We start from the raw sequence: 20829 nt of genomic DNA on the forward strand, positions 1-20829 counted from the left end.
TTAAAACAATACAGCTTAAAGATCTCTTCACACAAGTGCATAGAGTCCTTCCTCATTCCTTTGTTATAACTCAGCGTATTCTATTGTGTACAAAGAAGTATCAGAGTTCATGTAACTAGTTTCCTCTTGGGAGGCACTTGGGTAGTTTCTAAGCTTTTGTTATTATAAGCCGCGTCATGATAAATAATCTTGTTCATGCATCATTTGGAACGTATGCAAGCGAAACCACAGGACAGGTCCCCGAGGTGGGACTGCTGGGTTAAGGACAACGGAAGCTGGACAAAAGTAAATATTGCCAGATTTCCTTCCATAAAGGTTGAACTATTCTGTACTCCCATTAACAACGTTTGAGTACATATTTCCCCACAGCCTCAGAAGACACTGTGTTGTTAAATCTCTGAATTTTCCCCAAACTAACAGGTGAGAAATGATACCTCACTAACTGGCACTTTTCTTTTCTTTTAAGGGTTTTTTTTTTTTTTTACTGTGGATCATTTATTTCCCCAGTCTATTCATTTATAACCACTTTAATCCTTTTCATCAATTCATTGCTATCATTCCAGCGTTTCTTTATATAAAATTGAATACATATTCTCATTCCCCCTCTTTCTTACATAAAAGATAGCATATGATATACATTACCTAAAACAGCAAAAATCTATTTGCATTCCAGTCCTGCCACAAACCTTATTTCCCAAACACCAGATCAGTCATCCACTCAGTCCTAAACAGTTCTAACCTGAACTGCACCACAGCGGTACCTTGAGGAATTTTGTTCCCCTTCCTTCACTTTTTCTTCTCATTATGTAGGAAAACATCAAATTAGGCATTAAGTGATGTGGACCATTTTTAAAGTCCTTACTGAATCTGTTACAATATTGCTTCTGTTTTATGTTTTGGTTTTTTGCCCACAAGACATATAGGATCCTAGCTTCCAGACCAGGGATCGAACCCTCATGCCCTGAATTAGGAGACAAAGTCTTAACCACAGGACTTCCAGGAAAGTCTCCATTTCTCTTAAAAGTAAGATTGAGCATCTTTTCTTGTGTTTAGGAGCCATTTGGATTTCTTTTTCTGTGAACTGTATTTTCCTATAATTTGGCCTCAACTTGGACTCTTTTTACTTTGACCAAATTTCAGAAAAATCGAAAAGAATAGGTTGCATGCACTCCCATATTCTAAAACAAGGATTTTCAAGTGGTCTTGTGAACATTAGCCCAATACCCAGGTTGTAAAGTGGTTTAAAGTTGAAAAGGCCAAAAGAAAGGAGTTCTTTGGGGAAAGCTGTTGGCATGCTGTGCATTGTCTCTCTCCCACCATGATGGCAGGAAGTAGGGGGACTTTCCTTAGGGCAAGTCGGGAAAGAGGAGCTTCCAGGGGACCTCCATTCAGAGACTTTATGTCAGAGAACATAGTGCCTGGTATCTGATTCCAAGGATAAGAAACCCAAGGGTCAAGAAGCTGAACCTGTCAGGCCAGAAGCAGGACCGAAAATTGGGAAATACACTGGAATACAGTGTAAGCTGCACTTCCGCTAACAGAGGCCAAAAGGTTGAATAGGTAAAAAACTAAAGTCTGTGGTTGGAGTGATCTGTGACGGTGGGGCAGTCCCTCGTTTGGCCTGACAAGGGTCTGTGAGTTTTTGTGGGTCAAGCAGATACCCGGGCTGGGGTGCCATCTTGATGTGACTTCTTCCCAAAACGGCAGATCTCCAAGGGAAGAGAATTCCAACCACGCCAGCAGAAAGAGGCTGTGGGATGCTGCACTTTCAAGGGCAGGACGAGAGGTAGTGACTCAAGAGCTCAGGATAACAAGATATAAAATATCTAGATACACCAGACAAAAATAAGCATTAATTAGCTTCTAAGTTGAAAACTGTGCTGCACTGTGCTCAATTGCTCAGTCATGTCCAACTCTTTCTGACCCCAAGGGCTGTAGCCTGTCAGGTTCCTCTGTCCATGGGATTTCCCAGGCAGAATATGAGTGGGTTGCCATCTCCTTCTCCAACAGATCTTCTAGACCCAGGGATCAAACCCATGTCTCCTGCATTGGCAGGAGGATTCTTTATCAGTGAATCACCCAGGAAGCCCAAGCCAAAAGTTAGAATATGCTAGACAGGAACACACACAAATGCTAAGTGGGGACACATATGTTCTGGGATAGAAGCACTCTTTATTTAATACATCCCCAAGAAAAATATGAAGATTTGGGGGGGGCAGAATTTGACCAAATAATTCTTTAGTTTACATATAATAAATATGTATACATGAATAAATACATAATAAAGCCTGAGGATACTGTGAGAATTAACAGAAAAAGGGTGGTAACTCATTTTTACTTGATATTTAAAAAAAACCTACTTTAAACTCAAAGCAGGCGGTATTGGCATAGGAATAAATTAGTACAATGAAAGAGAAAGTTCGGAAATAAGACTCTAGTATTTGATTCAGTATATGAGTCAAATTGCCAGAGGAAAAAATAGCAGTCAAGCAATATGCATAGAACAACTGGCTAAACCATTTAGCAACAATAAAAATAAGAAAAGACCCCTCCCAACCTCACTCCTTATACTAAAATAAGTTTCAGAACATTTAAAGACTTAAATTTTTTTTAAACTGCTGAAATATAGTTATTATTTTGAGATTGGAAGGTCCTTCTAAGCATGGTTCCGAGGGCAAAATACCTAAGAAAAGAGACTGATACACTTGACTACACAGATTTAAAGTTTTTGTGTGGCAATGTATGACACAAACAAGGTCAAAAGGGAAATGATAAAGTAGAAAATGTGTTTACAACATAGGTGACAGCTGAAAGTGAAAATCACCATAACATAAAGAGCGTTTTCAAATCAATATAAGACAAGCCAACTACTGAGGAAGAAAAGGCACCCCAACAGAATTACAAAGGACCGTCAACATGCAAAATAGTCAGAGAAATGCAAACAAAGCATTGGACAGTCATTTTCCACCTACCAGATTAATCAAGATTAAGGATATCAATGACGTCACTTGTGCTGAGGCTTCCTGCCGGTGAGAGCATAAACTGGCATAAACCTTCTTTGAGATTTCTCTGATAGTATGTAGTGAATCTAGAATGTATATAGTTTTCATTCCGACAACTTCACGTCTAGGAATTTAGCCTGAATGATAATTGTATACAACTATATAGTGGCATATAAAGATAGTAAACATCTGAAAACACTCTAAATGCACAACACACAGAGTATTGGTTAAATAAATTAGGGTACCAACTTTTAACGCTGTTACTATTGACATGAAAAAAATGTGTCCAGGATATGTTGATGGAAAAGAAGCATGTTAGAAACCATATGCCTCGCTTGATGCCGTTTTGGTAACCCCTAGCTGTGCCCAAAAAGTATGGATATGGAAACATATCCATATCCACACACATACATATATCACCAAAATGACTCATTCGTTCTCTGAGACAATGGGCATGCACTCTTCTTAAAACTGATTTGCCTCACTGAATCATTCGCCCACAGACACACAAAAAGGCACACCCTCTTTCCTCTCCAAAACTGAGCACTTGAGTTTCACCAACAAAGGCTGTAGGAGGCAAACAGTCCTTAAAAATACCATTTGATTGACTTTTACTTACCACTGGCTTTCTCTTTGATGAATAAATGGAAAAATTAAAGGTTTAGGAAATCAAAATATGAGATTAGCAGTATGAAGGGAGCCTTGAGAATTCTTTTTTTACTTCCTTTAAAATCAATTTAAACATTAACTTTCTTCCAAGCTACTGTGGAATGTTGAAGATAATCAGTTCTGCTCTGGTCTTCACCTTAAAGGGCCCAGCTGCAATTATAGGTCTGGAGTTACGGGTGGACTGTTACATATTTCCCCTAATTAACCTCCATCTATTTTCGTTTTTTATGGCTCCTTCTAGAAGTGGTGAGGGAAGGTATCTACAGTGAAAGGATAAGTATAAAAATGCACAGGTGCTACAATACTAAAGGCAGTAACAGTATATATATTGTGTTATATATATACATGGTTTGGAAATAGAAAAACCTGACTCTCCCAAGAATCAAATGGTCCTGTCAAATCCCAAATGAGAACTGGACTTCCTGGCAGAATATTTGGCCCCACAACTTAAGTTACATATATGTGAGAACCCATCTCTCCATTTTGAAATGGGGAAATGCTAACCCCTAAGCTTCCCACCACACAAAACTGCTGTGAGGATGGACTGAAAGAACAGGTATAAACAAAAACTATGGGGGAGATAAATAAAAACTATAGGCACCAAAAACAAACAAAAAAAAAGTCAGCCAGGAAACAAACTGTCCAATATCTGGGTAATCCTCCGATTTTTATTTTTAATTTAGAAGGGCACTCAAGACTAAATCTTAGCACTCACCTCTATACACTGTCACCAAGACAGTTAATTAAGAAAAGAGCATTTCTCCATCTCTACTTGAGGACCAAGCTTTATTTAGTGACCCTCAACTCTGACTGCTACCTAGTCAGTCCTTCGACAGAAGGATGCTGAATGCTTACAGGAAGACTCACTATTGGTCTCCTGTGATGCTCTCCTGCCTTAGCCAGGAATCCGCTTGGGAAAAAAAAGGATGGTGCTGTGGTAAAGCTAACCAGGCAAATTCAGAGAACTTAAAGCTGCCTTCATGTGTATGAGAAAATGATCAGGAAAGAACTGCAAGAAAATGGTGTGTCTTTTCTGCAAATGTTCAGCACCTGCTTCTGTTAAGTATTAACAGCAAGCAGCTCTGTGTTATAATCTGGAACATTCAGAAGAAGGGGCAAAGTCTATGTTTTTGCTATTTCCGTACTCTTTCATGAACTGCTTCTACGTTTCTGCACATGCCCAGAAGTACATTTTACTTCATATTTCGTTAGTTGTTTTAGGCAGACACTTTGGACACCAAGCAAATGGGATTTCTTCCTTTCAATGACAATTATGCTAAGTTCCCATATGGACAACTGTAGCTTCTCTGGCAGTTAATTTGAGAACTGGAAATTAGGGGGAACTACAGAAATAAACGGTGTTCACAGAACTGGTAATGGATAATAACGAGGGGGGGGAGGCTCAGATTCTTTGAACAGAGGGGGCTTTTGAGGGAAATCCTTACTCATCAGAGACCTTACTCAATACTAACCACAAGAATTTGTAATGATTCCCAAAATTAATCCAAGAGCTGTGAAACAGTCTAAATATGAATTGCTGCACATAAAAATTAAAAGTAGGAAGCTGTCTGTATTAGTCTGTTGAGAGTTCTACTCTATAGTCACCTGAGATGAGGGCAGGCGTGGTTCTACACGTTGACCCTAAGTGGTAGTCTGAGCTGGTACCTCAGGACGAAGGACAACTATTCCTAACACTGTCCAGTACTGGTCGGGGGCAGGGCCGACAGCTGACCTTGAAAACCTAAGCATCTCAGTACCACTTCACTCTCTCTGACTCTCTGCAGTTGAGAAGATATGCCTTGGGCTGGGAGCAGCTTCATAGAGAACTTTCACCTGTTCTATTTCTGCCCTTTTCTCCTCATCAGCCCACAAGCCCAGGCTGCTCAGATGTGTCCCTCACTGATGCCCGGGGAGCCAGTGGAGCACATGCCAGCCCACCACATCGGAAAGGCTGTCTCTTTTCTTTAGGACCCCAGTGTTGCCCAATTCTAGGACCATGTTCATCTGTGTTGCACCCTGAGTTGGGCAATAAGCTGCCCTCCACCTCCTTCCCAAGCTCTCTATTCTCCAGGCCTGGAGAGAAAGGGAGAAGGTGGAAGAGGACATCACTGTCCCTTCGAGAAGCCACAAGGCTCTGCCTTTCTCCCTTCCTGCCTTGCTGAGCCTTGGAGTTACACTGTAGTTTAGGGAGGAAAGTTCAGGAACACTGATTCGAGCTTCAAAAGTCAAATCGAATCCCCTCCATCCATTAATTCAGCATGTTGACAGTGGGCCCAAGACTGCTTAACACCTAGTATGTCATGGTTAGTGACAAAGTAACACTCGTAGTCACTGATGTTGTAGATAAAATGCAGGATCGTGTAAACCACATTGTTCCCCTCCCCTGTAAACACACAGGTTCTGGCCATGGGCTTCATAATTATTGCAACCTGTTGTTATCACAAGAACCCTCAATCTAAAGCACATTCTTAGGAAGCAGTGATAAAAAAATTTAATCAAGGCTGCTATAAACATTCATGTGGAAGAGAACTAAGTTAACAGAATATTTTTTTACTGGAAGACTCATGGCTTTTGAATACATATAAGACAAAGGGAACTGTATTAAAGGAAATGGCTGCCTAACAGACACTGCAAGGAACTTATCGGAGTGGGCAGGATAGTACACTTTCTTTTTCTTTCTTCCTTTTTTTCAGTATTTTAAAACACTTTATTTATTCATTTTGGCCATACCACACAACATCTTACTTCCCCCACCAGGAATGAACCCATGTCCCTTTCAGTGGAAGCATGAAGTCTTAACCACTAGACCACTAGGGAAGTCCCAGGCTAGCATGCTTTCTAATCAGTGCGTCACTAACTGCAGGAAAAGGGGTACTTCTAAAGTGTCTGACACGTTTGCCTCGGTCAATGATCTCTATCGTTTGCAACGACTTCCCTCCTACCGTCAAATTCTAGCCCACATCTAAACACATCTCATTGGTGGTGGTGGACTCGCTAAGTTGTGTCCGATTCTTGCAACTCCATGGACTGTAGCTCGCCAGGCCTCTCTGACCATGGGATTCTCCAGGCAAGAATACTGGAGTGGGCTGCCATTTCCTTCTCCAGGGGATCTTCCCGAACTAGGAATCAAACTTGTGTCTCCTGCATTGCAGGCAGATTCTTTACCAATTGAGCTACGAGGGAAGCCTGTGTATGTCATTACTTATTGTAAAAGAACAGATTCTGAATTCATAACAGAGATGCTCTGAAGGAAGAGGCAGAGACTCTCAGGCATCACTTGGAGGAGAACACAGGCCCAGCCCACGTGACCTGTGGCCTGTGGTCAATATCACATAGTACATCAAGATTCTCAGGTTCAGAGATACAGAGAAGACAGCAGCAATTCCTGAGTGTCCTCCTTTGGGGGGATGCCAAAGAGATAGTGACCGTCTTGAATCTAAGAATGGGACTGTAGGTCCACGCACACACGGGGCCTCTGCGCAGACCCCTGAGAAGCTGTCACACCATCTGCTCCAGCAGCAGTAAGTCCTCTTCACACAGTGCCCACCGGCGATCTAGATACAGAGGAGGAAAAGAGAGTTCACTAACACACGCTGGTTTTCCCATGGTGATCCCCATGTGCAAAGGAAGCAGCCCGGGAGATGTGCCACCAGTGTGGGTGGCCAAGGAGCCATCACTGACCTTGCTCTTTTCCTGGGACTGGAGGGCATTTCCCGCCCGCCCCCGCCACCCCCCCCCCCACAATGTGCAGAGTTACCCATGCCTTTCACCTGCTCAGTATCTGTTGAGCGCAGGACAACCTCCCCACACCCGCTTTGACCCTCCTCGATCCCAGCTGTTCCTCATGGTTCCAACCCTCTCCTCCCTCCATTCCACTCATTTCTCAAAAATGACGGTCGCACATACCACACTGCTGAGAAGGAGAGGAACGCAAGGACAATCACGACAGCCATGGAGCCCAGCCCAAGGCCCACCATCTGCGGCAGCACGAGTGTGAGTGATGAATCTGTGAGACGAAAACCGCACACTGAACCCACAGTACCCGGAATCACAGCCCTCCCAGCAGATGCACGCCCACCTGTGCTCGCTCCGTACTAACCAGAGCTTGACCCTGTTGAATAAACCATCCCAAGAAGGCCAGAGTGCCTCTGGGCCCCCTGAGCTGGCCCCGAGAACAGGGCATCAGGGAAACACTGTCCCACAGCACTTTTGAAAAGGGAGTATAAAAACTAGGCCACGTTCTAACGTGAATGTAACTTCAAGGGATAAAAGCTGATCTTTTGGGGGCACACAAACACGTACTGCATCCTGGGTTGTGTGTGTCCATCCTCCCTGAAGTCAATTACACTTGATCAGTTTTTACGGACAGATTTCCTTTGCCTTGAGGAGGACGTCATTCTGACATCATTTGGAGTTTTGCTCCAAAAATGATTGTTTAGCTCGGTGGTCAAATACAGCAAACAAATCATCTCTGTTGAGTAGAGTCATCTGTCACTTTCCCCACACATCAATAAGGGTGATACCTCCCTGCTCTGTTCAGCAGGTTTCCATGAGTATCAAATAAGAAAATTGATGTAAAAGCTCTTTGAAAGGCATTCATATGTTCTATTTGGGGGTGCATGGCATGCCAACTCCAGGGAGATCCCTGGTTGTTAACGGGAAAACACCCACATTTGAGTTGTATATTTGGGCCAAATGACTAAATCAGAGGATCATGTTCCAAACTAAAGACCTCATTTTAACTTGCAAGGACTTACTTACCACGTATTATGTGCCAGACACTGATCAAAAAACCTCCCCTAACTACCCACTGGTTACCATAATAATAGAACTAAGTATTATTACACTGGGCACTATTATTATTCCCATTTTATAGAAGAAGAACCTAGACATGGATTGATTAAGAAACTCCCCCAAGATCACCCAGCTACTAAATGATAGAGCCAGGATTCAAACCCAAGCTGCCTGACCCCGGGGTCTTTGCTTTCGACCACAGGACCACGTTCTCCCAGTGCAGATCTGACTTCAGCTTTATCTGCAGCAGAGTGGGCCATGCTCTCTCCCAAAGTTAGGGGCGACAGACCAGATCTTTCCTGCACAGACTGACGATGCTGGGGCCTTGGTCTGTGGTAGTTCAAATTCCTCTTTGGAAGAACAAAAATCTGTACAATGGAGCCACCAGACTTTAAGATCTTGGGGGGCTGACTCTGCATACATAGAATTAAAAAAATAATGCCACCAAGCCATAGAATAAATTTAAGGATGTGCATCCATTTCCAAAATTTTCCAGATGATTTGTTACAGCTGTCATTGTTGGAATATCAAATTATAGTCATCCCTTGGTATCCATGGGGGATCTTCTGAGGCCCCCCTCAGATACCAAAATCTTCAGATGCTCAAGTCCCTTATATAAAATGGTACAGCATTTGCTTATAACCTACTGTACATTTTAATTCATCTCTAGATTATGGGCTTTCTTGGTAGCTCAGAAGGTAAAGAATCTGCCTGCCATGCAGGAGATCCAGGTTTGATCCCTGGGTCGGGAAGATCCCCTGAAGAAGGGAATGGCTACCCACTCCAGTATTCTTGCCTGGAAAATTCCATGGACAGAGGAGCTTGGCAGGCTACAGTCCATGGAATCACAAAGAGCTGGACACGACTGAGCGACTAACTATAATACCTAATACAATATAAATTCTGTGTAAATAGCTGTAAATAAAAAGTAAATGCTAGGTAAACAGTTGCCAGTGTGCAACACTCAATTTTTGCTTTTTGAAACTTTCTGGAATTATTTTTTCTGAATATTTTCAATCCACAGTTCATTGAATCCATGAATGTGGAGCCTGCAGATAAGGAGGGCCAACCGTATTTCATTTTTCTGTACCCTCCTTTTACTGATGCCCCAGGCATATGCTTAGTTCACCCCCTAGGCAACCCAGCAGTGCCTTGGAAGAGCTGAAAACAGCAAAAGCAAATATCTGCTACTGTAAGGGGAGAGAAGCTTAAGAGGAAAAATAGCCTTTGAGCTTGAGACCCTCAGAACATAAGATGACTTAATTCCCTGGCAGTGAATGTGGTATATTTGAGAACAGTTCAAGCCACTTAACCATTTCAACATCAATTCTGTGCTGTCTAACACAGTAGCCACTAGCCCAATGTGGCTATCTAAATCTAAATTAACTTAAATTAAATTACATTTGAAATTCAGTTTCTACAATGAGGTACCACCTCACACCAGTCAGAATGGCCATCATTTAAAAATCTACAAATAGCCAGTTTTTTTCTAAATGTCCTATGGACATCTAATAACAGCATATGAGATACAAAATATATTTAAAATTTTGTGGGATATAAGATTGGGGCTTCCCTGGTAGCTCAGCTGTTAAACCTCAGTTCAATTTACGGGTTGAGAAGTTTCCCTGGAGAAGGGATAGGCTACCCACTCCAATATTCTTGGGCTTCTCTGGTGGCTCAGATGGTAAAGAATCTGCCTGCAATGCGGGAACAGTCCATGGGGTGGCAAAGAGTCAGACACGACTGAGCAACTAAGCACAGCTAAGCACAGGATATAAGATTAATATAAATAGAAATCTATTATATTTAAATTATTAATGACATCATTCAAGATGTTCCTATTCTTATTTTTTCTGCACTTGATAAAATAGTCTCAGATCAATGTTAATATGTCCCACTATGATTATATATTTTTTCTTTTCTCTTATAGTTCTTCTGATTTTTGCTTCATGTATCTTTGTTTCTTTGTTGACAGGTGTCTAATGGTTTATGATGTCTATCTTCTTTGTGAACTGTACCTTTTATCATTAAAAATATTCATCTTTGTTTCATTGAAAAATAAATAAATTAATTTAATTTAAAAAATAAAGAGGAAATTCTACCAATATATTGTACTGTAAAAAAAAAAAAGATCTACAAATAACAAATGTTGGAGAGGGTATGGAGAAAAGGCACCCTTCTATACTGTTGGTGGGAATATAAGTTGGTATAGCCACTGTGGAGAATGATATGGAGGCTTCTCAGAAAACTAAAATTAGAATTACCACATGATCCAGCAATCCCACTCCTGGGAATATACCCACATAAAACTATAATTCAAAAAAATACATACACCCCTGTGTTCATAGCAGCACTATTCACAATAGCCAAAACTTGGAGACAACCTAAATGTCAATGGACAAATGAACAGATAAAGATGTGGTACATATATACAATGAAATACTACTCAGCCATAAAAAAGAACAAAATAATGCCATTTGCAGCAATACAGATACAACTAGAGATTATCATACTAAGTGAAGTAAGTCAGAAAGAGAAAGACAAATATCACAGGATATCACTTATATGTGGAATCTAAAATATGGCATAAATGAACTTATTTACAAAACAGAAACCTTTTCAGAGACATAGAGAATAGACCTATGGTTGCCAAGGGGGAGGGAAAGGGATGGACTGGGAGTTTGGGGTTGGTAGATGCAAACCATACATTCAGAGTGGATAAACAACAAGGTCCTATTGTACAGCACAGGGAACTATATTCTATGATATCCTATGATATCCAGATATCCTATGATAAACTAGAATGGGAAAGAATATAAAAAAGAATGTCTGTAGGCGTATAACCGAGTCACTTTGCTGTATAGCAGATTGGCACAACATTGAAAATCAACTACACTTCAATTTTAAAAATTTGAAACAAAAATTCAGTTTCTCAATCATACTCTTTTAAGTGCACATTTCAAGTACCCAGGAGTCACATGTGGTGAGTGGCGACCACACCGGACATCTTTGCTTTAAAACCTTTCCGTCACTGCAGAAATCTACAGACTGGCATGGCTCAGATCTCTACAACCAGGCTGAGAACAGCATGATTCTACTGGAGACTCTACAGAGGAGCCGGTACAGCAAAAGCAGAGTAGAACACATCTCTTGCTAAAGAGCCAGGCAAATGATCCGCTCAGAAAGTGTTGTCAAGAGACTTTCTAGAAAAGCATGATGCATATTGTTTGGCTACTTTTGGTATTCAGAAGAAAAAGGCCTTCACGCTTTTAAGAAGCCATATTATAAAATGGGAGGAGGCTGTCTGATTAAATTAGAAATTAATAAAGAAAGAATCAGGAGTGACTTGAATGACCAGATATTAAAACAGTGCAGTATCAGTACAGGAAAGGATACATCGGAACAAAATAGAAAGCCCAGGGTCTTTCGTGGTGGCCCAGTGGTTAGGAATCCGCCTGCCAATGCAGAGGTCACAGGGTTGATCCTTGGTCTGGGAAGATTCCACATGCCTCGGGGCAGCTAAGCCTGTGAGCCACAACTTCTGAGCCTGAGCTCTAGAGCCCGTGCTCTGCAACAAGAGAAGCTGCCACAATGACAGGCCCATGTACCGCAACAAAGACACAGTGCAGTCAAAAATAAGTAAATTTTTAAAAATAATTTTTTTAAGTAGAAAGTCCAGAAACAGACCCAAATATATAAAAGAATTTCAAAGCTTGAATACTGGAGTCAGATTGACCAAGTCTGTATTGGAACACTACCACTTCCCAACTGTGTGGCTTTGGGCAAGTTATTCAGTTACTCTGGGCCTCAGTTTCCCCACTGAGGGATGCTCCAATAATATGGGAATCATAACCACAGTACCCACCTTATGAGATTATTGTGAGAAATAAATGAGTTCAGACAGGTTAGAACTGTGCCCGGCACACCAGAAACGATTGCAAATGTTAGCTATTGCTAATATTGGCATGATTCTTGCTGGTAGAATAGCTCCTGGTTATATGTCTTTTTTTCTACATTGTACATGTGCTCTGTGAACTTGAGTCAATCCAATCATGGTATAGCCACATGCTTCTCTAGGGACTTCTCACATTAATTTCTTACTGAGAAAATTTACAACTGGCCAATGGGTATTACATTTTTCAAAGCTTTGCCATCTGGTTAACCCTCCCTTCCATGACCTCATGCCATTTTTCTTCTCAATCACTTGTAGAATATTCTTTTAGAAACCCAAGTGAGTGAATCATGTGTATATCCTAGATTCTCAGTGACTTGTTCCTTAATCAGTTAATCCATTAGGCTTAAACCAGTCTCTGTAGGGTGGCTCCTGGAAGAGGTTTAGGGCTCAGGAGGAGTGGCCTTATCTTTAACCTCTTCACTAATGGAAATATCACAGGTGCTGAAAAATCAGTTTAAAAGGCCCCATTCCTACTCTTAGATTTTGTGACAGCTTGAGGACTTCCTATGGTTATGGACTTTTTCCATGAATTTACATGAGCAGGGTCATTTTCTGAAAGCAACAATTCTGTTCTCCAAAAGGTACAAATAATGGCGCTGTGACTTCTACTTAGTGTGTTAAATTTCTCTTTGCTAATCTAGGGTTCCCTTCTTTGAACCCCCTGAGGAGGGCACGCATGTGTGCTAAGTCACTTCAGTCGTGTCCGACTCTGTGCGACCCTATGGACTGTAGCCCACCAGACTCCTCAGTCTGTGGCATTCTCCAGGCAAGAATATTGGAGTGGACTGCCATGCCCTTCTCCAGGGGATCTTCCTGATCCAGGGATTGAACCCGCGCGTCCTGTCTCCTGTATTGACAGGCGGGTTCTTTACCACTAGTGCCACCTGGGAAGTTGCCCCTTAGGAGTAGAAGATGGCAAAGGAGATCAAAGTAGAAAACTAATTTAGAGATAAATAAAACCTGATGAACCAGTAAATTATTGAATTCATCCTCTCTTGCAGCTTAACAAATTACCATACTTAGCAATAGCACCCATTTATCAGCTCACAGTTCCGTGGGTCAGAAGTTCAGGCACACTGACTGGGTTCTCAGCTCAGGGTCTTACAGGGCTGAAATAAGGATGTCAGGAGGTCTGCATTTCCCTCTGAAGTCTCTGGAGAAGAATCTGCTTCCATGCTCATGCAGCTTGTGGGCTAAATTCAGTTCCCTGCAGTTGTAGGACTGAGGTCCCAAATTATTACTGGCTGTCGGCCAAGGGCTGCTCAGCTCCTGTAGGCTGCCAGCATCCTTGCCATGCGGTCCTCCCCATCTTCAAAGCCAGTAGGAGAAATCATTGTATCAAATGCATCTCTCCCTTGGAACCTCCAAATTCCCGTCTCTGACTTCTAGACGCAGATTTAAAGGGCTCACATGATAAGATCATGTCCACCTGGATAATCTCCCTATTTGGGACTTCAGTTACCACTTTAAATCCTTTCACAGCAACAACTAGAATAGTCTATGAATAAGTAAGAGGAGGTGAGTGTACCCCAGGAACCAGGAATTTGTGAGGCTGTATTTTTAATAGAATACTACCTACTACAATTATGAAGGTTCAAAATGAGTGTGTGTATGTATGCATATATACACAAGCATAGAATATTCATACATATACATACCCCCTAGGCTTGTATCTGGATGTCAATCTTCTCTGGCTTATTTGATAGTAGTGCACCTGCTATGTTTCATTTTTCATCAGACTGCACTACCAGTTCCCCAGTAATCATTCAACCCAATCCAGTAAATTTTGGTTAAGTACCTACCGCTTACCAGGCACTGCTCTAGCTCTTCAAATGCTGTCCCTCAAGGATATGAAATCTAGTAAGAAAAGACAAGCGCACAGTGGCTCGAAAGTATTGTAGAATGGCTAAAGAGAGGGAGGGAGAGAGATCCTGTCCTGTTGAGGAAATTTTTAAAGTGTCAAGGAGAAAATGGCATTTGATTTTAATCTCGAAGAACAGGAGGGATTGTAACAAACAGAAACTGCAGGAAGGTTATAGTGTGATCCAGGTGGAAGTAAGCACAGAATCCTATGAGCAAAGACATTAAGGAGAGAAAAGAAGGGACACAGGCAGAGAAGTGCAGGCACATTGGTTTAAACGGAGAAGAATGGAGATGCAATCAGAAGGGTACATTGGTGTCCAACTGAGGCCTTGGAAACCAGACTAAGAAGTACTGGCAGGACTTCCCTGGTGGGCCAGTGGTTAAGAATCTGCCTGCCAATGCAGGAGGCTCGGGTTTGATCCCTGGTCCAGGAAGATCTCCCATGCCACGGAGCAGCTAAACTTGTGCCCCACAGCTACTGAGCTGGCACTCCACAAGACAAATCACCGCAATGAGAAGCCTGGGCACCATAATAAAGAGTAGCCCCTACTCACTGCAGCTATAGAAAGGCTGTGTGCAGCAACAAAGACACAGCGCAGCCAAAAGATACATAAATAAATTCCCCCAAAAATAATTTTTAAAAAAAGAAATAGTGGAGAACTCTGGAGGGACCACCAGGGGAAATCATAAAATCAGTACTGCACCTTAGTAACATGTCAGGTGGTAGTGTAGGCTGTAGGGAAGAGGGAACCCCTGAACACTCTGATGGGAGATAAGAAATAGGCTTGGCCAATCGTCCAAAGGCCTCTGCTCAGGGAGTGAACACAGAAATGACAGAGAGGCCTGCCCAAGTGCAAAATGTGGGCTAAAAGAGAAAGAGGAGGAGTCATAAATGACTCAGAGGTTTCATGCCTGTGACTGAAGAATGTTCCCTGATGAGAATGTACACTTTCTCATCATCTCACGTATCAGATGATCTTGTGCTATGACTCAAGAAAACACAGGCTCAAGTACTTTGTGGCTGGAAAGGATTGCAGAGATCTTGGAGGAAGGCAATGTAGAACCAGCCAAGTTAAATATAATTTACAAGACACTCGACTGATTACGAGCAGGACTTGGGCAAGGGAGCTCAGGCCTTTGCATTTCCCATCAAACCCACTGCTGGCTCCCTAGTGGTCATCACAAAGCCCTCTTAGGGGAATGTACAAAAGGTAAAATAGCATAATTCATCAGCGGGCAAAAGCAAGAATGGGGCTGTTGCTTGGCACAAGTGAACCGAAATAATCTCAGGACTAATTTGGATCCTAGTTCTCTCCAGATTACTTTCTGAAAGGGCAGTCTCCAAAAGTTCTGCAAAAGGAGACTGCCAGGTGAGTGTACTACCCAAGTAAACCCTGCACATAGACATATCTGTGCTAGCATTCCCTTCAGAATTTCAACACCACAGAGAGTTTTCTATTATCTCAGAGCTTTCTAGTAACTTGTATTTAAAGGTTCAAACTCTCTTTCAATATGAGGGGGAAAGGGTACTGCCAAAAACCACTGAGATATTTCCAAAGCAAAATCTTTCCTGTTAATCTCGGTAGAATGACTGTGGCCAGCTCTGGCCATTTCTTCTATCTAGTTTGAGTTTGTTATTCACACCAAACAGCTGTGGAAAGCAGTAGATTCTGGAAGCTATTGTTTCTGAAAGGCCTATCCACGATGCTTGTATGCCTCCATTTTTCTGATAGAAGCACCTCTTTTCCTTGTAGGAACTTCTTTCTGCCCTTTAAGCTTTGGAGAATGGATTGGTATAAAAATTTCCAAATGTTGGAATGTGTGATTGTTTCTTGTGGCCATCATTCAATTCCAAAAAGAGGGGCTTAGCTAACCGGAAAACAGAAATGTACCGGTGCACAGCCCTCACTTGTGATGCTAAGTGAAGTTAAATAAGACAAAGACAAACGTGGTATGATCTCAATGACACATGGAATCTTAGAAAGCTGAAGTCACAGAAACAGAGTAATATGGTGGTTGTCAGGGGCTGGGGGCTGGGGGCTGGGGGAAATGAGATATTGGTCAAAGGGTATAAACTTCCAGATGTAAGACAGGATCTAGTGTATAGCATGGTGACTATAGTTAACAGTACTGTATTGTCTACTTGGAAGCTGCTGGGAGAGTAGATCTTAAACATTCATATATACACAGATTTATATATATATATACATGTATATATATAAATTACATATTATAAGGTGATTATGCGAGGTGATGGAGATATTAACTAACCTCATGGCAGTAATCATTTTGCAGTATATGCATGAATCAAATCACACTGTACACCTTAAATTCACACATTATACATAAATTATTTTCACAAGAAAACTGAAGAAAGAGATAGAGGCCCTCACTACCTGGCAATATGCAATCCAAGACAGCTGACGGTCAGGTAACGCTCAACGCCCAGATGAAACACCATGTGCCCCACCCTTGTTGAAGTTGGTGTGATGAGAGATAAAAAGATGGGAAATAAGTTCAGGGGATAAGCAGACAAATGAAGGAGGGGGGCTTCCCTGATAGCTCAGTCGGTGAAGAATCCACCTGCAATGCAGGAGACCTGGGTTCGATCCCTGGGTTGGGAAGAGACCCTGGAGAAGGGAAAGGCTACCCACTCCAGTATTCTGGCCTGGAGAATTCCATGGACTATTAGTCCATGGGGTTGCAAAGAGTCGGACACGACTGAGCAACTTTCACGTTCAGACAAATGTAGGAAGCTTAGTTCTCCAGGTCCTTCCCAATCATTTCCTGCTAGGTACCCCCCACTGACAGGGTAACACATCCCCCAATTGTAAGGCACCATCTAGTGGAATCCTCCTGGAAGCAGGGTGATGTGTGGGCTTTTCCTAACCAACCCAGCCTACTGTTTTATGCTGTTCTGAGGTGAGGGACAGGATGTAAGGAGTTAAACTGATACTCCAGGCTACAAGCAGAATTCCTCAGGCAGTTGCTAGGATGCATGAACCACAAGGAAAAGGTCCAGACTCAAAAAGGTCGTAAACTTGACAAGATTTCTGGTATTAGCTACAAATTAATGGAATTCCTATGAGTCAAATCCAGTGGCTGGCTGCCCTCTGGTTTACAGAAATGTCCTGCCAGGGAAATCCCAGCCTGGCAAACAAGACCTGTGGTAGCTCAATCCCGAAGGCAACTCCTCCACCCAGATCACTGGCCCCCAGAAGCAGAAGGTTTGAGCTGTAGGGTCCTCAGCGAGCTCCTCCCCGCTGCATCTCTAGGGAGAGCTCTGAAGCAAAGAGACAAGGTGCTCCCCCATCAATCAGGCAGAGCCCGAGGCAGCCAAACTGACTGAGCAGGTGACCCATTCTGCTGCCAGCCCAGGAAAGGCTTGCTTTTCCCGTCCAGCAGGATGGGGTGATTGGTATTGGTCCCCTGGCAACTGCATGGTTCTTTTGCGGGAGAAGGCGGGGGTGCTGTGCTGGGTCTTAGTTGCAGTGTGCAGGCTTCTTCAGTTGTTGTATTTTGGCTTCTCTAGTTACAATGCATGAGCTCTAGAGTGTGGCAGGCTCAGTAGTTGTGGAGCATGGGTATAGTCGCCCTGTAGCATGTGGGATCTTAGTTTCCCAACCAGAGATTGAACCTGTGTCCCCTGCACCAGAAGGCAGATTCTTGACCACTGGACCACCAGGGAAGTCTTGCACAGCACAGTTCTTTATCTTTTCTTCCCATTTTTTAATGATTTTATTTATTTAATTAGTTATTTTTTGGCTGGGCTGGGTCTTCGTTGCGTCACAAGGGCTTTCTCTAGTTGCAGCAAGTGGGGGCTACTCTCTAGTTGCAGTGCACAGGCTTCTCGTTGAAGTGGTCCCTTTTGTTTCAGAGCATGGGCTCCAGTGAGCACAGGCTTCAGTAGTTGTGGCTCACAGGCTTAGTTGCCCCACGGCATGTGGGATCCTCCAGGACCAGGTATCAAACCAGTGTCCCCTGTATTGCAAGGCAGACTCCTAACCACTAGACCACTAGGGAAGCCCTTTTCTTCCTTTCTAAGTGAATGTATTTATTGTGATTATCCACCTTCCCCTTTCATATTATATATTGTGACTTGAGAATGGTTAAATTTGCCATTTAATCACAGATTGCTAAGTAGATCATGAGAAGCACATCTAGATTAAATAGGTCAAGAGGAATGGATCATCCCCTGGTCTTGGACCTGCATTTAGTACAGATCCACCTTTGGACTGTCTTCCTCTTGGGTTCCATTTTTGGTTATATGGAGGATAATTCCACTTTCTTAATGGAGGATGTTTTTCTAAATAGTGTGTGTGCACGCATGTGCATGCATGAGAAGTAGCCAAATGGTTGAAAGTAGTGGACTGTTTGTAGCTCTTTGCTTTGGTCTGCCAACATGGTTTCCTCTTTTCCTGATGGATGGAGATCATATCCCCCTCTCAATGCAACCCTTGTGGGATTGCCCATCACACTGATCTGCCCCCAACCAGCCATACCAATAAGCCCCAAACCCCAAGTAGGCTGATCATACTACCCCATCTCCTCTTAACAGTGATTCATCCAATGGATAGTCACCTGCCTAGGAGAAGAGACTCCTGAAACTGAAAAACTGTCTGTCCCCACTGATGTGGCTAAGGCTGGGAAGCTGGTGCCCATCCCGCCCCATCACGTAGTTCACAGTAGAAGAAAATGAAGCCAGCTCACACTTAGAAACAGAGGAGACAAGAGACAGATGGAAAGGGAGAGTCCTACTCATGGTGTTAAGTGCCCAGTCCCAGTTCCTGGTGGTGCCACTCGGGTCCTGAGTCCACGTGCTCCCACCACCCCCATCCTTTTCAGCTATGGCTAGTCTGAGATGTGTCTCAGACCTGTGACAGTTTAAAAAGAAATCTCATTAACAGACAGTTGATGCTGCCGAGTGAACAGAGGAGAAATGAAGACAGAAAATGGTTTTACCTTTTACATGAGCCCAGACTGCACAGGCACTTCTTCTCACCTGTAAAGAAAGTACAGCAACATATATAACTGGGCGGCATGTGATGTCAGTTTAAATATCACAACTTTGTCCTCCAAGTTGCAGGGTTTTAGCTCTTATTTTGGACAACATGATGTTTAATGTCTCATCCTGGGGACTTACCTGGTGGTTCAGTGGTTAAGAAAGCATCACCAGCTCAATGAACATGAATTTAAGCAAACTCTGGGAGATAGTGCAGAACAGAGGACCCTGGCATGCTGCAGTCTGTGGAGTCACAAAGAGTCAGATATGACTTAGTGACTGAACAAAAAGAACGATCAGTGGTTAAGACTCTGTGCTTCCACTGCAGGGGTTGCTGGTTCAATCCCTGGTCAGGGAACTAAGATCCTGCATGCTGTGGCCAAAAAAACAATTCTCATTCAGCTGTAACATCTTAAAATTTAGCCTTATGATCACCAAGCATTCAAAGGGTCTGGCATGGCAACAGAGACAGAAGTGACCCTAGGAATGATTACCCTAAAGCTTTCCAATGGATCTCAGGAAGCACACACTCCAGGGAAAGAGCAGGGATGGCGGTGAATTCATTCCCCTTGCCAGCTCTCAGCAACTGGCACTGAATGCCTGGAGAATGACATTGAAGAGGACTCAAGGTCACATCAGGTTCAGCAAGACATAGTGATGCATGTTATGGGCAAGGCTATGAGAGGGCTTGGGACATACAAATATTTCACTTCTCTAGATGACGGTGCTGAGCTCATTTATTCAGTCATGTCTGACTCCTTGTGGCCCTGTAGACTGTAGCCCACCAGGCTCCTCTGTCCATGGAATTCTCCAGGCAAGAAATACTGGAATGGGTTGCCATTTCCTCTTCCAGGGGATCTTCCCGATCCAGGGATTGAACCCTCTTGTGTCTTCTGCACTGGCAGACAGATGCTTTACCACAGTGCCACCTTGGAAGCCTTGCGTCAAGTGCATTTAATAAAAGATAATATGCAAGAGTAACCAGTGAAGGGTATATTTCAGGATACTGGGGGAGAAAAAGGACCTCAAACAGCAAGCCTGTTACTAGGGAACTGAGTGTATTAAAGGAGAGAAATTGACAGGGCCAGATAAAGAAGGGAGCTCATTAAAATCTAGTGCCTTGATCAGATGTACATTTTATAAACTCATTATGGCGGCAGGATTTAGCAGGGGTATAGGGAGAAGAAGAGGCAAGAAGATGAGTTAGAAAATTGCTGTTCGGACAGGAGATGTCAAAGGCTAAACAGTGCTAATGAAAGAGAGAAAAAGATGGTTTTAAACGGCATTAAGGTGACATAATTGACATAATTTGATAAAGGACTACACAAGAAGATAAGAAAAAGAAAGACAAGAAATATTCCTAGATTTCTGTATTGGCAACTAGGAACATGGTAATGTTACTTAGTGGGGCAGATGCATAAAAGGAAAAACAAAAAGAGGGGACTGGAAAACTCATACTTCCCAATTTACAAAGCTCTAGTAAGGGCAGTACTGGCATGTTTGAAATGGCAGCCAAAGCTGACTAATACACCCTCCCAGATCAA

General features: G+C 42.8%; 1 protein-coding gene across 7 annotated transcripts in view; it reads right to left on the reverse strand.

Annotated features, from left to right (window-relative positions):
• Window positions 1-2152: 2152 nt before the first annotated feature.
• Window positions 2153-20829, reverse strand: part of SUSD1 (sushi domain containing 1) — a 132871-nt gene continuing 114194 nt past the window's right edge. For all 7 annotated transcript variants that reach the window (XM_081526699.1, XM_081526661.1, XM_081526694.1 and 4 more), the window contains 3 exons: window positions 19246-19285; window positions 7578-7677; window positions 2153-7225 (listed from right to left, as the gene is read on the reverse strand). In XM_081526699.1, coding sequence (XP_081382825.1) covers window position 7225; window positions 7578-7677; window positions 19246-19285 — 141 coding nt within the window. In that variant the 3' untranslated portion in view covers window positions 2153-7224. The remainder of the gene's footprint in view (window positions 7226-7577; window positions 7678-19245; window positions 19286-20829) is intronic.

This window comes from Giraffa tippelskirchi, chromosome 1 (assembly GCF_054371585.1).
Source record: "Giraffa tippelskirchi isolate mGirTip1 chromosome 1, T2T-mGirTip1v1.2.pri, whole genome shotgun sequence".
In the NCBI taxonomy this organism is placed as follows: Eukaryota; Metazoa; Chordata; class Mammalia; order Artiodactyla; family Giraffidae; genus Giraffa; species Giraffa tippelskirchi.